This window comes from Cebus imitator, unplaced genomic scaffold, assembly GCF_001604975.1.
Source record: "Cebus imitator isolate Cc_AM_T3 unplaced genomic scaffold, Cebus_imitator-1.0 Scaffold58, whole genome shotgun sequence".
In the NCBI taxonomy this organism is placed as follows: domain Eukaryota; kingdom Metazoa; phylum Chordata; class Mammalia; order Primates; family Cebidae; genus Cebus; species Cebus imitator.
Window position 1 is genome coordinate 862,990 of NW_016107373.1, and position 16,711 is coordinate 879,700.

Sequence of the window (16,711 nt, forward strand, 5' to 3'; positions counted from 1 at the left end):
GCCTCCCAAAGTGCTGGGATTTCACAGGCTTGAGCCACCGCGCCCGGCCTGTTTGTTTTGTTTTGAGACAGTCTTGCTCTGTCACCCAGGCTGGAGTGCAATGGCGTGATCTCGGTTCACTACAACCTCCGCCTCCTGGGTTCAACCAATTCTCCTGCCTCAGCCTCCTGAGTAGCTGGGATTACAGGCACCTGCCACCACGCCCAGCTAATTTTTGTATTTTTAGTAGAGACAGGGTTTTGCCATGTTGACCAGGCTAGTCTCCAACTTCTGACCTCAGATGATCCATCCACCTCAGCCTCCCAAAGCTGACATTTGCTTTTTTTGGCGGGGGGCTGGGGGCTGGGCGAGTCTTGCTCTGGCTCCCAGGCTGGAGTGCAGTGGCACAATCTAGGCTCACTGAAACCTCCACCTCCTGTGTTCAAGCGATTCTCCTGCTTCAGACTCCCAAGTAGCTGGGATTATAGACACCTGCCACTGTGCCCAGCTAACTTTTGCATTTTTTAGTTGAGATGGGATTTCACCATGTTGGCCAGGCTGGTCTCAAACTCCTGACCTCAGGTGATCCACCTGCCTCGGCCTCCCAAAGTGCTGGGATTACAGGCGTGAGCCACCGTTCCAGCCAACATTTGTATTTTTAAAGAGTAAAGGCCAGTTATTTTTTTATAAAGTCTCTCAACTTTGGTTTATCTAATGTTTCCTTGTGATTGGATTCAGAGTGTGCATTTGGAGCAGGAATACTACCCTAAGTGAAGTTATATCCTTGAGTTCTCACTATGTCTCATCAGTAGGCACAGATGTTGGCCTGTTCCATTATTGCGATATTGTATGGTTAGGGTAGTGTCCACTGTAAAGTTGCTATTTTGTTCTTTTGTACTTAATAAGTAATTTGTGCTGAGATACCTTCAGATGCTGTGAGTAACAGATGACTTCCAACATCTTCCAATAAAACCATCACACAACCCTTAGAGCCAGGCACGATCAAATTACAGATGGATAGAGCAAGGCTCAGAGAAATTTTATAAGTAGGTCTTAGTGGAGGTCACACAGTAGGTATTAAAGGTAGAGCTACTTTCTGAGTCTACAGTGAGCTCTTTACCACTGCTCGGTACTGTCAGACTTTGTTGAAGATGACACAGTGTCGGGGCCCTGGCAGGTGCTGATCGGAAGCCAGCTCCCCCACCCATTTGGGCTGACCCTCTATGGAGAGCGCATCTATTGGACTGACTGGCAGACCAAAAGTATACAGAGCGCTGACCGGCTAACAGGACTAGACCGGGAAACCCTGCAGGAGAACCTGGAGAACCTGATGGACATCCATGTCTTCCACCGCCGGCGGCCCCCAGGTGAGCAGGCCTTGGTTCGCATTGGCTTCTCTTTGCCCCTCCTATGCCCTAGCCCTCCCCATTGAATGCCCCCTCCTCTCTACCCAGTGTCTACACCATGTGCGATGGAGAATGGCGGCTGTAGCCACCTGTGTCTTCGGTCCCCAAATCTTAGCGGCTTCAGCTGTACCTGCCCCACAGGCATCAACCTGCTGTCTGATGGCAAGACCTGCTCACCAGGTGAGTCAACGCATCACAGATGTAGATGCAGCCTCTCTAGGAGCGGGCAATGGCTTCCTTCCCTGCAGATGGGCTCCAGTGTGGTCTGAGAAACAATGAGTCCTGCTGCTCTAGAGGCCTAAGGGCGAGACTCAGAGCTTTTAGAAAAGAGAGTGGGCCTGGGGAGAGACCCTGGGGAGCAGGTAGAAAGGACTGGAGGCAGGGTCCAACTAGTTCTTATGATGTCTTCATGCATATTAGATAAAGATGCTCCTTTCTGAAAACACTTTCCTCTCATCTGTTAGTACCTTGTCATAATACACTGATTTGGTTGGAATAAGACACTCTGGCTGGGCTCAGTGACTCACTTCTCTAATCCCAGCACTTTGGTAGGCCGAGACGAGCAGATGACTTGAGGTCAGGAGTTTGAGACCAACCTGGCCAATGTGGAAAAACCTCGTCTCTAGTAAAAATACAAAAATTAGCTGGGCATGGTGGCGCGTGCCTATAATCCCAGCCACTCAGGAGGCTGAGGCAGGAGAATCTCTTGAACCCAGGAGGCAGAAGTTGCAGTAAGCCGAGATCGTGCCACTGAACTCCAGCCTAGGTGACAGAGTGAGACTCTGTCTCAAAAAAAAAAAAAAAAAAAAAAGACACTTCTAACTGCCCCAAATTGGTATAATAAATACAAAAGTGATATCTACAACATCACGGTACTCTCCCCTTAGATGTGCCACTTTTGTGAGTACACAAACTATGTAACAACCTTATTGGAGGGTCCCAGAAGCAGGACCTGGTTACCCAGATGTTGGAAGTCAAGGTTTCTCCCTAGGAGACGCTGCATGGTAGGCTGCATTTGAACTCTAACCTCCCTGGGAATTTGAGTGAGAAAGGAGCTGTGAACTGTGCCTCCCAGGTTGTGGGTAAAGCCTGCTGGGGTCCCTTTCTTCCCTTTCTTTTTTTCTCTTTCTTAATCTTCATGGGAAAGGGTCCTTCAAAGAGAGCCACTTTCTTAATATTAATAAAGAGGCATTAATATGAATATGTGTGAGACCTAATGGTAAGTACTTTACGTACATGATCTCTTTTAACCCTTATAAGCCACCCTATTATTTTTCCCATTTTATAGATAGGAAAACTGAGGCTTAATAATTTAGGCTGAGAGTGGTGGCTCACGCCTGTAATGCCAGCACTTTGGGAGGCTGAGGTGGGCAGATGCTTGAGCCCAGGAGTTTGAGACCAGCCTGGGCTACGTGACGAAACGCCATCTCTACAAAAAATAAAAAAATTAGCTGGGCATGGTAGCATGTGCCTGTAGTTCCAGCTACTCAGGGGGCTGAGGTGGGAGGATCGCTTTAGCTTACGAGTTCGAGGATGCAGTAAGTCATGATCATGCCACCACACTCCAGCCTGGGCGACACAGAGAGACCTGTCTCAAAAAACAATAATTTGGCTGGGTGCAGTGTCTCACACCTGTAATCCCAGCGCTTTGGAAGGCCAAGGCGGGTGGATCTCCTGAGGTTGGGAGTTTGAGATTAGCCTGACCAACATGGAGGAACCCCATCTCTACTAAAAATACAAAATTAGCTGGGTGTGGTGGCGTATGCCTGTAATCCCAACTACGCGGGAGGCTGAGACCGGAGAATCGCTTGAACCTGGGAAGCAGAGGTTGTGGTAAGCCAAGATCGTACCATTGCACTCCAGTCTGGGCAACAAGAGGGAAACTTCATCTCAAAAAAATAAAAATAGGCTCACGCCTGTAATCCCAGCACTTTGGGAGGCAGAGGCAGGCGGATTGCCTGGGCTCAGGAGTTCGAGACCAGCCTGGGCAACACGGTGAAACCCCATCTCTACTAAAATACAAAAAGTTAGCCAGCTGTGGCAGCAAGTACCTGTAGTCCCAGCTACTCAGGAGGCTGAGGCAGGAGAATTACAAGAACCCGGGAGGCAGAGGTTGCAGTGAGCTAAGATCATGCCACTGCACTCCAGCTTGGGCGACAGAGTGAGAGTCTGTCTCAAAAAAAATAAATAAATAAAATAAAAAAATAACAATTTAAATAACTTGCCTAGTTATTTAAATTGTTAGCTAGAATAACATAGCTAGAAACTGGCAGGGACAGGGCATGAGTTTCAGTTTGCCTGATTCCAAATCCACTTAATGGCTGTGCTCAAGTGATCCTCTTCCCTCCTTTCCACTTGGGTAGGCATGAACAGTTTCCTCATCTTCGCCAGGAGGATAGACATTCGCATGGTCTCCCTGGACATCCCTTATTTTGCTGATGTGGTGGTACCAATCAACATTACCATGAAGAACACTATTGCCATTGGAGTAGACCCCCAGGAAGGTCTGTGTGGCCCTCCCTTCCCACCTGGCCTTCTGCCCCTGCCCTTCAGACAGCAACTACTGTCCTTCCTTTCCCATCACCTCTGTCCCCTGCCAGGAGCCTGGGGGCTCCCCATTCCCTCTGGCATAGCCCTTGTCCCTGTCTCTGTAGCAGTTTCTCTTTGGTTGTGAGAGCATGGTTTGGAGCCCTCTTCGCTCCAGCTCTGCCAAAAGCTATCCTGCTATGATATTTCTGCATTTTCCTTGATTTCCTCTGCCACAGGCTCCAGGGCTCTCTGACATGCTCTGGTGTTTCAGGACACAAATCAGCTATGTGTGTCCCATGGTGGGGGGTGAGGATCTAGGTTGAGCTAAGCTTTCCCTCTCCAGGAAAAGTATACTGGTCTGACAGCACCCTGCACAGGATCAGCCGTGCCAGTCTGGATGGCTCACAGCACGAGGACATCATCACCACAGGTGGGCCTTCCTCCCAGCCCAGGGACCACCTGTCTGGCAACAGAGCTGGGGAAATAGTCCATCTGTTTCAAAGTAGGAGCCAGTGTGCTCTTTTGACTTCCCACAGGGCTACAGACCACAGATGGGCTTGCGGTGGATGCCGTTGGCCGGAAAGTGTACTGGACAGACACGGGAACAAACCGGATTGAAGTGGGCAACCTGGACGGGTCCATGCGGAAAGTGTTGGTGTGGCAGAACCTTGACAGTCCCCGGGCCATCGTACTATACCATGAGATGGGGTGAGAGTAGTGGAGGGGGCAGCTCAGCTGGGGTTATGATGGGGTGAAGGTGGGCAATGGAGAGGAAGCTTGCATCACAGGAACAACGTGACCACCCTGGGGCTCTTCCACTCCCTTGTGACTTCTTGCAGGGTGACAGTACAGTGTAGAAGTTAAAAGCATGAGCCTTGGAATCAGCATACCAGGACTGAAATGTTTCCATCACGTATTAGCTATATCACTTGCGTCCAGTATTTAAGCTTTCTGATTCTCGGCTTCCTTACCTATTTCATAAAATGGAGGTGGCAGTGAGAATACATACCTTGTGGCCCTTATGAGGATCAAGTGAGATAATGCACATAAAGTATTTAGCAGAGTATTTTGTCAAGCAAAAATTTTGCCTGACATAGTATAAGTACTCAAGTGTATCTCACATGCTATTAAGTACTCGTGGCATACGGTAGCTGCTGGAATAACTAGCTAATATAGCTTTTGTTCTTCCTCACTCAGGTTTATGTACTGGACAGACTGGGGGGAGAATGCCAAGTTAGAACGGTCTGGAATGGATGGCTCAGACCGCACGGTGCTCATCAACAACAACCTAGGATGGCCCAATGGACTGACCGTGGACAAGGCCAGCTCCCAACTGCTATGGGCCGATGCACACACCGAGGTGAGAGCCGTGCCCCTGCTGCTTCCCAGGAGCCTGGGAAGATGGGAAAGGCCTGCCTAGGATCTCCACAGAGAGCTCTCAGTCTGCTGATCACCACTCCCAACCCTCTCCTTCCTCTGCAGCGAATCGAGGCTGCTGACCTGAATGGTGCCAATCGGCATACGTTGGTATCACCGGTGCAGCACCCATATGGCCTCACCCTGCTCGACTCCTATATCTACTGGACTGACTGGCAGACCAGGAGCATCCACCGTGCTGACAAGGGTACCGGCAGCAATGTCATCCTTGTGAGGTCCAACCTGCCAGGCCTCATGGACATCCAGGCTGTGGACCGGACACAGCCACTAGGTGAGAAGGACCCTGGGGCTGTGAGTCAGAGCTTCTGGCTCTCTGGGGCCATCTCAACATCAGAGATATATCCAGAGCACAGAACATGTTTACAGCCAGAAAGACAGTGACCTGCCTAAACTCCCTTCCAAGATTGGGCTGTGTTCTCTCTGGGTATGGCTGGTGCTACAGCTGCATGATGCTGTCACCTTCAAAGGACTCCTGGAGACCCTCCTGCAGACCCTCCTTCTACCTCACCCTGCAAGGCACTGAATCCCGTCACTTAGAACAGCAAAGAGTCAGCCACAAGCAACTGGGACCTTTGTAAGATTCAGATGATGTTCCAGGATAGGTGTGAACACCTGTGCTTCTCGTCACCAGGTTTTAACAAGTGCGGCTCGAGGAATGGTGGCTGCTCCCACCTGTGCTTGCCTCGGCCTTCTGGCTTCTCCTGTGCCTGCCCCACTGGCATCCAGCTGAAGGGAGATGGGAAGACCTGTGATCCCTCTCCTGAGACCTACCTGCTCTTCTCCAGCCGTGGCTCCATCCGGCGTATCTCACTGGACACCAGTGACAACACAGACGTGCACGTCCCTGTTCCTGAGCTCAACAATGTCATCTCCCTAGACTATGACAGCGTGGACGGAAAGGTCTATTACACAGATGTGTTCCTGGATGTTATCAGGTATGAGCGACACTGAAACCTCCAGAGGACACAAACTTGCTCTGATCGCTCATGAGTGAGGTTATGTTCTGACCACTAAGTGGACAAGTGATTTGGCACTTTGGAGAGTGAGTTCTAATGCTGACTTGCTCACTTTGCAGTGTTGTCATTTAGAGCAGAATTTCAAACTTTTGTTTGTTGAGAGATTACACAGAAGTCTAGTATGTAAAACAAACAACAACAACAAAAAAACAAGTAAAGTCAGGGTGGGGACCTAGAGCCTTTCACACCTACTACTGTCCCCTAGGACTTACTGATGAGTAGGCCATGTAACCAGTATCTGTATTGCAGTAACGAAGTCACGCCCAAATGCCTAGGCTTAACGGTGGTTTACAAAGCTGTTGTTTTTTATTTTTATTTATTTATTTATTTATTTATTCTTTAAATTTTCAGCCCTAACACAGCTTAGGAATATGATGCCCTGCCACCAGTAAGCGTGGTTTACCGTGGCAGATTTTCTCACAAGGAGGAACAGGGAACATTCCCCTTTCTTCTCCCCAAGGGATGTATTAGAGTCTCAAGCTGGGGACAGGTAGGCATATGCAGTTTAGGGAAGTTCCCTAGGTGACAGTGACATGCTCCCCATTCTGAGGTAGAGTTCCCTCCTGCCATAGGGCCTCTGCAAAAGTGCACAGGTAGGGACGGGCATGATGGCTCATGACTGTAATCCCAGCACTTTGGGAGGTCAAGGTGGGAGAATTGCTTGAGCCCAGGAGTTCAAGACCAGCCCAGGCAGCATGGTGAAACCTCATATCTATTTGTATTTAAATTTGTTTTTAATTTAAAAAAAATGCACAGGTAGGTTTTGATAAATCTGTGTTTCTTATAATCACCACCCGGCAATCCTTGCCTCTTCCCAAAAACATGTGGATGTGGGGATGATACACCTGTCTTCTAGCAAGGCATCCCCTGGCAGCCGCCATTATTTCCAGTTAGCAGGAAATCCTCTGTCCTCCTAAGAACTGGTTCGTTCATTCTGAAAGTATTTTATTGAGCATCTGTCATGCTGGGTGCTGAGGAATGTACTCATAGATACTTGATCTCCATTCCTGTGGAGCTTACATTTAGTGGGGGTCTAGTTATGGGAACATGGGTTAAAGGAGTTCTACTCTATTCTGGGTCAATCTGGTTGCTCATCCAACACTGGGCTCTCCCCAAGGCGAGCAGACCTGAACGGCAGCAACATGGAGACAGTGATCGGGCATGGGCTGAAGACCACTGACGGGCTGGCAGTGGACTGGGTGGCCAGGAACCTGTACTGGACAGATACAGGTCGCAACACCATTGAGGCATCCAGGCTGGATGGTTCCTGCCGCAAAGTGCTGATCAACAACAGCCTGGATGAGCCCCGGGCCATTGCTGTTTTCCCCAGGAAGGGGTAAGTTTATGGTCAGCAGAAGAGAGATCCAGGGAAGAAGAGTGGGTGGAAAAGATGGTGTTAGTGGGTCCTCTGTATTCTCTCAGCCTCTGGGTGCCATCTTCCCATGCTTTGATGATGACAGCACTGTTGTGTCTCAGGTACCTCTTCTGGACAGACTGGGGCCACATTGCCAAGATTGAACGGGCAAACCTGGATGGTTCTGAGCGGAAGGTCCTCATCAACACAGACCTGGGTTGGCCCAATGGCCTTACCCTGGACTATGATACCCGCAGGTGGGGGTCCTGCACCAAATAACCCCCTGGAAATTGGGTGGGCAGAGGAGAGGATGGTTGAGATTAAAGTGGGAAAAATGAAAAGATAGAAAGCTCCTTGGAATGTCGGGAAGAGGAAGCATTGAGAAGGACGAGGGAATGTATTCTTAGAGCAGGGATTGCTAAATCCAGCTCTCAGCCCTTAGGTGGGTTTTGTTTGGCTGGTTTACATGTTTCTAATTTGAGTGCCTTTGGCAGAGCATGTCTTCCGGCTGAACCACAGGTCCCACATCCCTACTCATTTAAGGGCTGATTCTTATATTTGTTATAATATAACAAATCATGATCCATTCATGGAACTTTGTTGTTGTTGAAACAGCATCTTGCTCGGTTGCCCAGGCTGGAGTTCAATGGTGCAGTCACAGCTCTCTGCAGCCTGAACCTCCCTGGCTCAAGCGATCCTCTTACCTCAGCCTCTTAAGTAGCTGGGACTATAGGCACACACCACCATGCCCAGCTAATTTTTAAATTTTTTGTAAAGACAGCGCTTTGCTATGCTGCCCAGGCTGGTCTCAAATTCCTGGACTCCAGCAATCCTACTGCCTTGGCTTCCCAAAGTGCTGGGGTTTCAGGCGTGAGCCACCACACCTGACCTAGGCTCCAGAATATACAGCTCCTTGTCTAGCTAAGAAATGCTGAGAGTGGAGGGAAAGGAGTTCTGAAGCAGTCTGTACCCCCTTTTGGCCCAGAATAAGGGGAAGGGAATCCAAGGCTTCTGGAAAGATGGTAGAATGTCTTCTTTTAACCTCAATGAGGTCCACGTAGACTGAGCTCACTTCCTTTTTTTTTGTGGCGGGGGGCGGCGGATGGAGTTTCACTCTGTTGCCCAGGCTGGAGTACAGTGGCACCATCTCGGTTCACCGCAACCTCTGCCTCCTAGGTCCAAGCAATTCTTGTGCCGCAGCCTCCCGGGTAGCTGGAATTACAGGCATGTGTCACCATGCCTGGCTAATTTTTGTATTTTTAGCAGAGACAGGGGTTCACCATGTTGGCCAGGCTGGTCTCGAACTCCTGACCTCAGGTGATCCGCCCACCTCAGCCTCCCAAAGTGCTGGGATTACAGGCATGAGCCACCATGCCCAGCCAACTGAGCTCTCTTCTTAATGACTATTTGTAAGAATTTTGGCTTTGATTCTTGGGTAGGAGTCAAAGAGCAGTCAAGTTCCTGAAGATGAGGCTGGATGTAGTTCCTCTGAGGTCACTAGACTTTCTACCCCTCCCCAGAGCAGCCCTGACCTCCCCACTCATGAACCACCAGCTCCCTTCTTCTACTTTGGGACTCACTATGACCCCCCATCAAGGATGCTTCTTGAGTTCTCATAGCACCTGCCAGTTCAGCTCAGGAGGGGAGATAGGTTCTTAGGGGGAAGAGCTGGGCTCCCTGGCAAGTGTTTGGAGCAGCTACCCTTCCTGTTTTCTTTGCAGGATCTACTGGGTAGATGCGCATCTGGACCGGATCGAGAGTGCTGACCTCAATGGGAAACTGCGACAGGTCTTGGTCAGCCATGTGTCCCACCCCTTTGCCCTCACACAGGTACTGGTTCAGGAGAGAAGTAACTAAACCTCCTTGGCTGGGATGTTTCTTTGGGGTTCTAAGTCGGTAGCCTCAGCTGTAGCTGCTACTGAACAGGCATGCTATGGAAGCTCATTGTAGGGATTTTTTCCTGTGCCCTGAAGCCGTGGTAGGTTGGTAGGGCCACCGAGTACCCTGCTACTCCTATCCTACCATTCCCATGTTCTAGTATTCAAAGGGTGGCTCTCAAAGAGCGGTGTACAGAATCAGATGTGGCACTTGTTAAAATGTAGGTTCCTAGGCCCTGACTATAGGGACTCTAGAAGCTGCTTCATGCGGGCTGGGCACAGCAAAATACATTTTGACAAGTTCCCCAGTTAATCCTAAGGCTGTGGTCCTAGCATCTGGGCTTAGGCAGCTGACTTAATGGCAACAGGGTGCAGTGGCTAAAAGCCAGAGTTTTTAGGCATCTAGCTAGTTGGTAAGTATTTAATACCATCAATGTGCCAGGTACCTGGGTTCAAGTTCTATCTGTATTATTAAATAACTGTGTAACTTTGAACTGAAGTGACTGAACCTCTCTTAGCTTCAGTTACCTACAAAATAAATCAGCCTAATAATAGCATCCTCCTGAAATATGCACAAAGCATTAACATAGTACCTGGGACATAGTTAAGTACCACATGCATGTTGTCACTACCCATTTTAATTATTATTTGCTATCACTTTTGAGAGTTCTAACACAAAAAATGATTTGGGCAAGGAAAAGAAGATCTACCAAGCCTGAGGCCAAAATAGGAATTCTCAGTCATTTAAAAATCTTGGTTAAAAATCTTGGCCAGGTGCAGTGGCTTATGCCTATAATCCCACCACTTTGGGAGGCTGAGGCCAGAGTATCGCTTGAGCCCAGGAGTTTGAAACCAGCCTGGGCAACATGGCAAGACCCTGTCCCTACACAAAATTTTTAAAAATTATCCAGGTGTGGTGGTACACACCTGTCGTCTCAGCTATTCAGGAGGCTGAGGCAGGAGGATCACTTGAGCCGAGAGGTCAAGCTGCAGTGAGCTGCATTTGTACCACTGTGCCCCAACTTGGGCAACAGAGCAAGATGCTGTCCCAGAGAGGAGAGAGTCAGAGAGAGAAGGAGACAGAGAGAAAGGAAAGAAGAAAGGAACCAAAAGAAAGAGAAATAAATTTGACCCTTTTTGCCAAATACTATCCACCCTGTCTGTATTCTGTATTATGTCCTACTAGCTAAGAAGATTTTATCTGGTTTTACTTAATGATAGGCTTTTTTTTCATACTCTAAATGTAAAGCTACACGGTCATACTGCATATAGTTTTTTCAATCTACAGGTTTCCCCAGAGTTGCTGATATATGCCCTTGGGTGGGGATGGGAACGCTTTTGGTTGAGAATTTCACCATCGTTACATTAGAAGAAAGCTGTCCACAGAAGTAAGCAGAGGATTCGGGGCAGTGCTCTGAGTAAAAGGCCCAGAGGAATAGGAACCTAGAAGAACCCTCAAATTTACTCCTATTTGCTAGATAGGGAGCCATTCAATCAACTGAGTGAAGACTGGTAGGTGCTAGAAATTCAGAGATGAATAGAACACATTCTTGTCCTTGAATGTAATCTGGTAGGACGGACAGACCTATAAACAAATTGCTTGAGTGTAAAAATGAACTTGTGTGAGTGACTACAAGGTGTAGAACTGTACAGAGGAGAGAATGGTGAAGTCTATATGGATTTGGGGAGATTTCCTTGGCAATGTCATGTCTAGTGATGCACAGAAGTAGACTTGATGAGGAAGAGATGAAGAGGGCATTTCACCAGCGGCAGTGGCACACGCTGAGGCACAGAAGCTGTACAGGAAGGAGGCTGCTTGCTGAATAATATTTACTCTTTTTTGGGTTCCCCTGTTGAGTAGCAAGACAGGTGGATCTACTGGACAGACTGGCAGACAAAGTCAATCCAGCGTGTAGACAAATACTCGGGCCGGAACAAGGAGACAGTGCTGGCGAATGTGGAAGGCCTTATGGATATCATCGTGGTTTCCCCTCAGCGGCAGACAGGTGGGCTCCCGGGTACTGACCCCACTTCCTTACCATCTGTGGGATTGGTTGGTCACCCAAGGACTGTTAGGGACCAAGACAGGCCCACAAGAGAGCTTCTTGGTTCACATTTTAAACTTAGACCTTTTTACTCCCTTGTGGTTGTATCTTTCCTGCTCCCCTGTCCCTGGGAGTAGGGAAATCCTGGATTTCCTGTGTATTTGAGAAGCGTTAAACTGGGAGACCTTATTCTGTCCTAGATAAGACACTCATCTACTTTGCCTCCAGGGACCAATGCCTGTGGCGTGAACAATGGTGGCTGCACCCACCTCTGCTTTGCCAGAGCCTCGGACTTCGTATGTGCTTGTCCTGACGAACCTGATAGCCGGCCCTGCTCCCTTGGTGAGTTGGACTGAATGGGCTGGAGACACTCAGCAGAGCCCCTGGAGGGGCTGAGGGTCAGCAGCTTCAGACCTGGTCTGATCTGTTCTTCTGGGTGGGATCCCCACAAAGAAGGTTTTATTAGTAGAGTGACTGATAGCAGTCTGCTTGGGTTTTGGGAATTGCTTAAACCTGAGTTTGTCTGCCCTCTGGCATTTGCTAGAACAGAAATCAGGTCTCTTGATTCCCAGGTCCCTGCTGTGGGATAATCAGTGGGCTGTACATCACTCTCTCTTCCTGACTTTGGTGGGCCAGCTGTCCCATCCAGAGCTATTAATATTGAATCCAATTCCTTTTTATTTATAGTATTAAGAAGGGCCACTAATGAAGGTGCCTGGGACTAGGGCAGCTAAAAGATTGTTTTGTCAAGTTCTCCAGCTGCTACTCTTGGGCCGTACATAGAGGTTTGCAGTTCCAGTGGCCCACTCCAATCCTCTTTTTTGTCTAGTGCCTGGCCTGGTACCACCAGCTCCTAGGGCCACTAGCATGAGCGAAAAGAGCCGGGTGCTACCCAGCATACTACCTACCACCTTGCATTCCTCAACCACCCGGACCCGCACGTCTCTGGAGGAGCTGGAAGGAAGGTAAATAGGTTCAATATAAGATTGTGGGCCCTTTCATTCAAATCACCATCCCATGACCAGTAGCTCATAGTCCCATCTTAATAAGGCAGTTGGGAGGTAGATTATGTCATGAGCTACCAGTCCCTGCTATTTGGGACAGAAGATGATATTCAGACTTGTAGATTGTTGCAGGTGATTCCCTTTTTAGCTCTGAGGGCAAAAAGCTTTAAGAACAACTTGAAACAGAAATCGCTTAGGAGGACCCTCCCACATGGCATTCTTCCTTCTTCCTCTCTCTGTGACATTTGCTCTCACATCATTGTCTTGTCTAAGATATCTCTGGGCTGTGGCTTTATGACTTGGAACAAAAAGGTAGGTTTCCCCAGAGATATGATGGCTTTAGCTTGTAATGACACATGCATCCCCCCACACACAAACACCATTATTAAATAAGTAGGTATAACCACGAACAATTCTCAAATCAAGTATAAAGTATCTTATTTCATTAAGTTAAAGGTGCTATGCATTATAAAATTCATCCTGATTTGGGAAATGAAACTGAAAAGATAACCAACAGCAAATGTGTGTGAAATGCTTTTTTTTTTTTTTTTTTTTTGAGGCCAAGTCTCGTTTTGTTGCCCACGCTGGAGTGCAGTGGCGTGATCTTGGCTCCCTGTAACTTCTACCTCCTGGGTACAAGGCAGGATTCTCCTGCCTCAGCCTCCCGAGTAGCTGGTATTATAGGCGCCCACCACCACACCCAGCTAACAGTTGTAATCTTAGTAGAGACGGAGTTTCACCATGTTGGTCAGGTTGGTCTCAAACTCCTGACCTCATACTTTGCCCGCCTCGGCCTCCCAAAGTGGTGGGATTACAGGTGTGAGCCACTGCACCCGGCCTAACTTTTAAGTACTGTCAGTCATTATTACTCTCTGATTTTCTTTAGGTTTATTTGGAAAACTTCTGACTCAGGCCGGGTGCGGTGGCTCACGCCTGTAATCCCAGCACTTTGGGAGGCTGAGGTGGATGGATCACAAGGTCAGGAGTTTGAGACTAGCCTGACCAGCATGGTGAAACCCTGTCTCTACTAAAAATACAAAAATTAGCCAGGCGTGGTGGCAGGTGCCTGTAATCGCAGTTACTCGGGAGGCTGAGGCAGGAGAATCGCTTGAACCCAGGAAGCAGAGGTTGCAGTGAGCCAAGGCTGCTCCATTGCACTCTAGCCTGGGTGACAGAGCGAGACTCCGTCTCCAAAAAAAAAAAATAAAGAAAACTTTTGACCCTTGCTTGGACCTTTTCTTATGGTCAGAGTTCTATTTGAAAATTCAGTGCATCTTGGTTCCATATGCTCTTGCAAGTAGCTTTTCTCTGACTATTTAGGAGATGCCTTTAATTGCCTGCTTATAATGTACCATGAACGAGTCACCTTCTGAGCATTTCAAGTTAGTTATCTGAGCATTCCCTCTGGATGTCTTGCATATTCCCTTGTGAAAGAATGAAGAGAAGAAAAACAATTTTTTGACCTTGTGATATTTAGCTCTTGTGATAATTTTTACCCCATCAAACTGGTTTGGCTAGCAGCTTCTTCTGACTCTTCCTGGTAGTTCAAGAAAGCCTAACATTGATGTCCTTAGTATTCTTTCTGCAGACTTCCAACTCGCTCCAAACCTGCTTCTCATTTTTAAAGGTGTATATATATATTTTTTTGTTTGTTTTCCCAGAGGTGATCCGAAAAAGGTACATATTTTATAACACATTTAAGTATGGTATAACAGCTTGAAAACAGTGCCTTGCACTGATTTCTCTCCATTTCCTACTCTTGCCCTCTCCATGCTTCTCATATCTTCCATCTGGTACATTCTCATACCTGAAAGCCCCCGCTTACAGACCTTTCCCCCTTTCCTGGAGGAAGGTGTGATCTTCATTGAGTATGAGTAGGCTTCACATTCAGTTTTCTGTGCCCCACAGATGCTCTGAAAGGGATTCCAGGCTGGGCCTCTGTGCACGTTCCAATGAGGCTGTACCTGCTGCTCCAGGTAAGCCCTGAGTGCCTCTCTGTTCTGGAAAAGAAGATGTAATGAATCTAGGTCTCCACTGACATCTTTCATAACATTTGTGGGACTCTTTGGAGTTGATTAACTCTTTTTTTTTTTTTTTGAGACAGAGCCTCACACTGTCACCCAGGCTGTAGTGCAGTGGCACAATCTCGGATCACTACAATCTCTGCCTCCTGGGTTCAAGCAATTTTCCTGCCTCAGCCTCCCAAGTAGCTGTGACTACAGGCGTGCGCCACCACGCCCAGCTAATTTTTTTGTAGTTTTAATAGAGACGGGGTTTCACCATGTTGGCCAGGATGGTCTCGATCTCCTGACCTCGTGATCCACCCACCTCAGCCTCCCAGAGTGCTAGGATTACAGGCGTGAGCCACCCGGCCGATGAACTCTTTTTAAACTAAAATCCATAGAAATAATAATCATAATAGCTCTCACCACTTACAGTGACAGCTTATGGTATGCTTTCCATATTTCAGGCATGTGATAAGCCATATATATGCCACACATATGTGTGTGTACATGTATATATACATACTCTCATGCAGTCTCCAGTCCTATGAGCAATTTATTATTTACATTTAACTAAAGAGAAAATGTAGGCTTACTAGTTAAGCAACTTGCCTTATGTCGGATATCTAGGAAGTGGTGGAAATGGGATCAGAGATGCTGGCAGAGTGATAGATTCCTTCTCAGCCTCCTCCCTGCACCTGCCATTCACCTCTCTGAAAAGGAGGTCCCTAGCCATCGCCAGATGGTTTTGGATCCGACACCCACAAAAGAAACCCTTCATCTTTCCATTCCTCACACCAGCACCAGCTAGAACGTTGTCAGTGGCTCCTGCCTAGTGTTTCTGTATTCTTCCTAGGGGAAGGACTTCATATCAGCTACGCCATCGGTGGACTCCTCAGTATTCTGCTGATTTTGGTGGTGATTGCATCTTTGATGCTGTACAGGTAACTTCAGTCTTGGCTACAGGGACCACATGCTCATTAGTCTTCATGAGCATGTGTGGGATCTCCCAAAGCTCTACAGTTCACTGAATCAAGCTCTGACTAGCTTTATTGCAAAGTTGGGTGCCTGGTCAGGGTAGCAGAAAGAAAGGGTGGAAACCTAAATACTTCCTCTTCCCCAGTCACAACCTGAGCATTTTCCTTATTGAATGAATACAACAACCCTTCAGATTTTCTTTTTCTTTTATTTTATTTATTTATTTTTGAGACAGAGTCTTGTTCTGTTGCCCAGGCTGGAGTGCAGCAGCATGATCTCAGTTCACTGCCACCTCTGCCTCCTGGGTTCAAGCGATTCTTCTGCCTCAGCCTCCTGATTACTGGGATTACAGGCACACGCCACCAAGCCCAGCTAATTTTTGTATTTTTAGTAGAGATGGAGTTTTACCATGTTGGTCAGGCTGGTCTCGAACTCCTGACCTCGTGATCCACCTGCCTCAGCCTTCCAAAATGCTGGGATTACAGGCGTGAGCCACCACACCCAGCCTCAGATTTTCTTTATAGACTAGGATGCTGAGGACACAGGGGATATTACCCAAGGTCATAGAGTGAGAGGCAAAGCTAAGACTGACTGTAGAATTTTTACTTTTCCCAGTACTCCCTACCTCAAACCATTGACATTGGAAGTGATTTTTCCCTTATACAAACACAGTCCTTTACTGCAATATTGGCTGGTACTTTATTGCTCAGTAGCATTCATTTTGGAAAGGCAGAATGTGTTATCTAGAATCTTTTCGTATTCCTCTTTCTTTATATTTTCCCCCAAATGCTTTAAACATAGTTTACAGTTTACTGCTGTTGTTCATCATCATCATCATCATAACAGTTACCATTAATGGATATATGTCAATGTCATGACAACCTTGTAACACAGGTATTGTTATTCCTCACTTTACAGATGAGGATCTGAGGCTCAGAAAGTTTTTTTTTTAATTTTTGTCTTTATTTTTTTTTTTGACATAGAGTCTCACTGTCGCCCAGGCTGGAGTGCAGTGGTGCTATCTCGGCTCTCAGCAACCTGTGACTCCTGGATTCAAGCAATTCTTGTGCCTCAGCCTCCCAT

The 16,711-nt window shown here is 47.7% G+C and overlaps 1 protein-coding gene across 1 annotated transcript in view; it reads left to right on the top strand.

Moving 5' to 3' along the window:
- Window positions 1–16,711, top strand: part of LRP4 (LDL receptor related protein 4) — a 68,339-nt gene that overhangs the window by 44,163 nt on the left and 7,465 nt on the right. Inside the window, exons 24-39 of the mRNA XM_017529279.2 lie at window positions 1,157–1,346; window positions 1,434–1,565; window positions 3,749–3,889; window positions 4,258–4,344; window positions 4,451–4,622; window positions 5,112–5,274; window positions 5,397–5,622; window positions 5,983–6,286; window positions 7,485–7,703; window positions 7,844–7,978; window positions 9,443–9,551; window positions 11,460–11,604; window positions 11,872–11,985; window positions 12,473–12,608; window positions 14,556–14,623; window positions 15,507–15,594. Of these exons, the coding sequence (XP_017384768.2) occupies window positions 1,157–1,346; window positions 1,434–1,565; window positions 3,749–3,889; window positions 4,258–4,344; window positions 4,451–4,622; window positions 5,112–5,274; window positions 5,397–5,622; window positions 5,983–6,286; window positions 7,485–7,703; window positions 7,844–7,978; window positions 9,443–9,551; window positions 11,460–11,604; window positions 11,872–11,985; window positions 12,473–12,608; window positions 14,556–14,623; window positions 15,507–15,594 (2,429 nt within the window). The remainder of the gene's footprint in view (window positions 1–1,156; window positions 1,347–1,433; window positions 1,566–3,748; window positions 3,890–4,257; window positions 4,345–4,450; window positions 4,623–5,111; window positions 5,275–5,396; window positions 5,623–5,982; window positions 6,287–7,484; window positions 7,704–7,843; window positions 7,979–9,442; window positions 9,552–11,459; window positions 11,605–11,871; window positions 11,986–12,472; window positions 12,609–14,555; window positions 14,624–15,506; window positions 15,595–16,711) is intronic.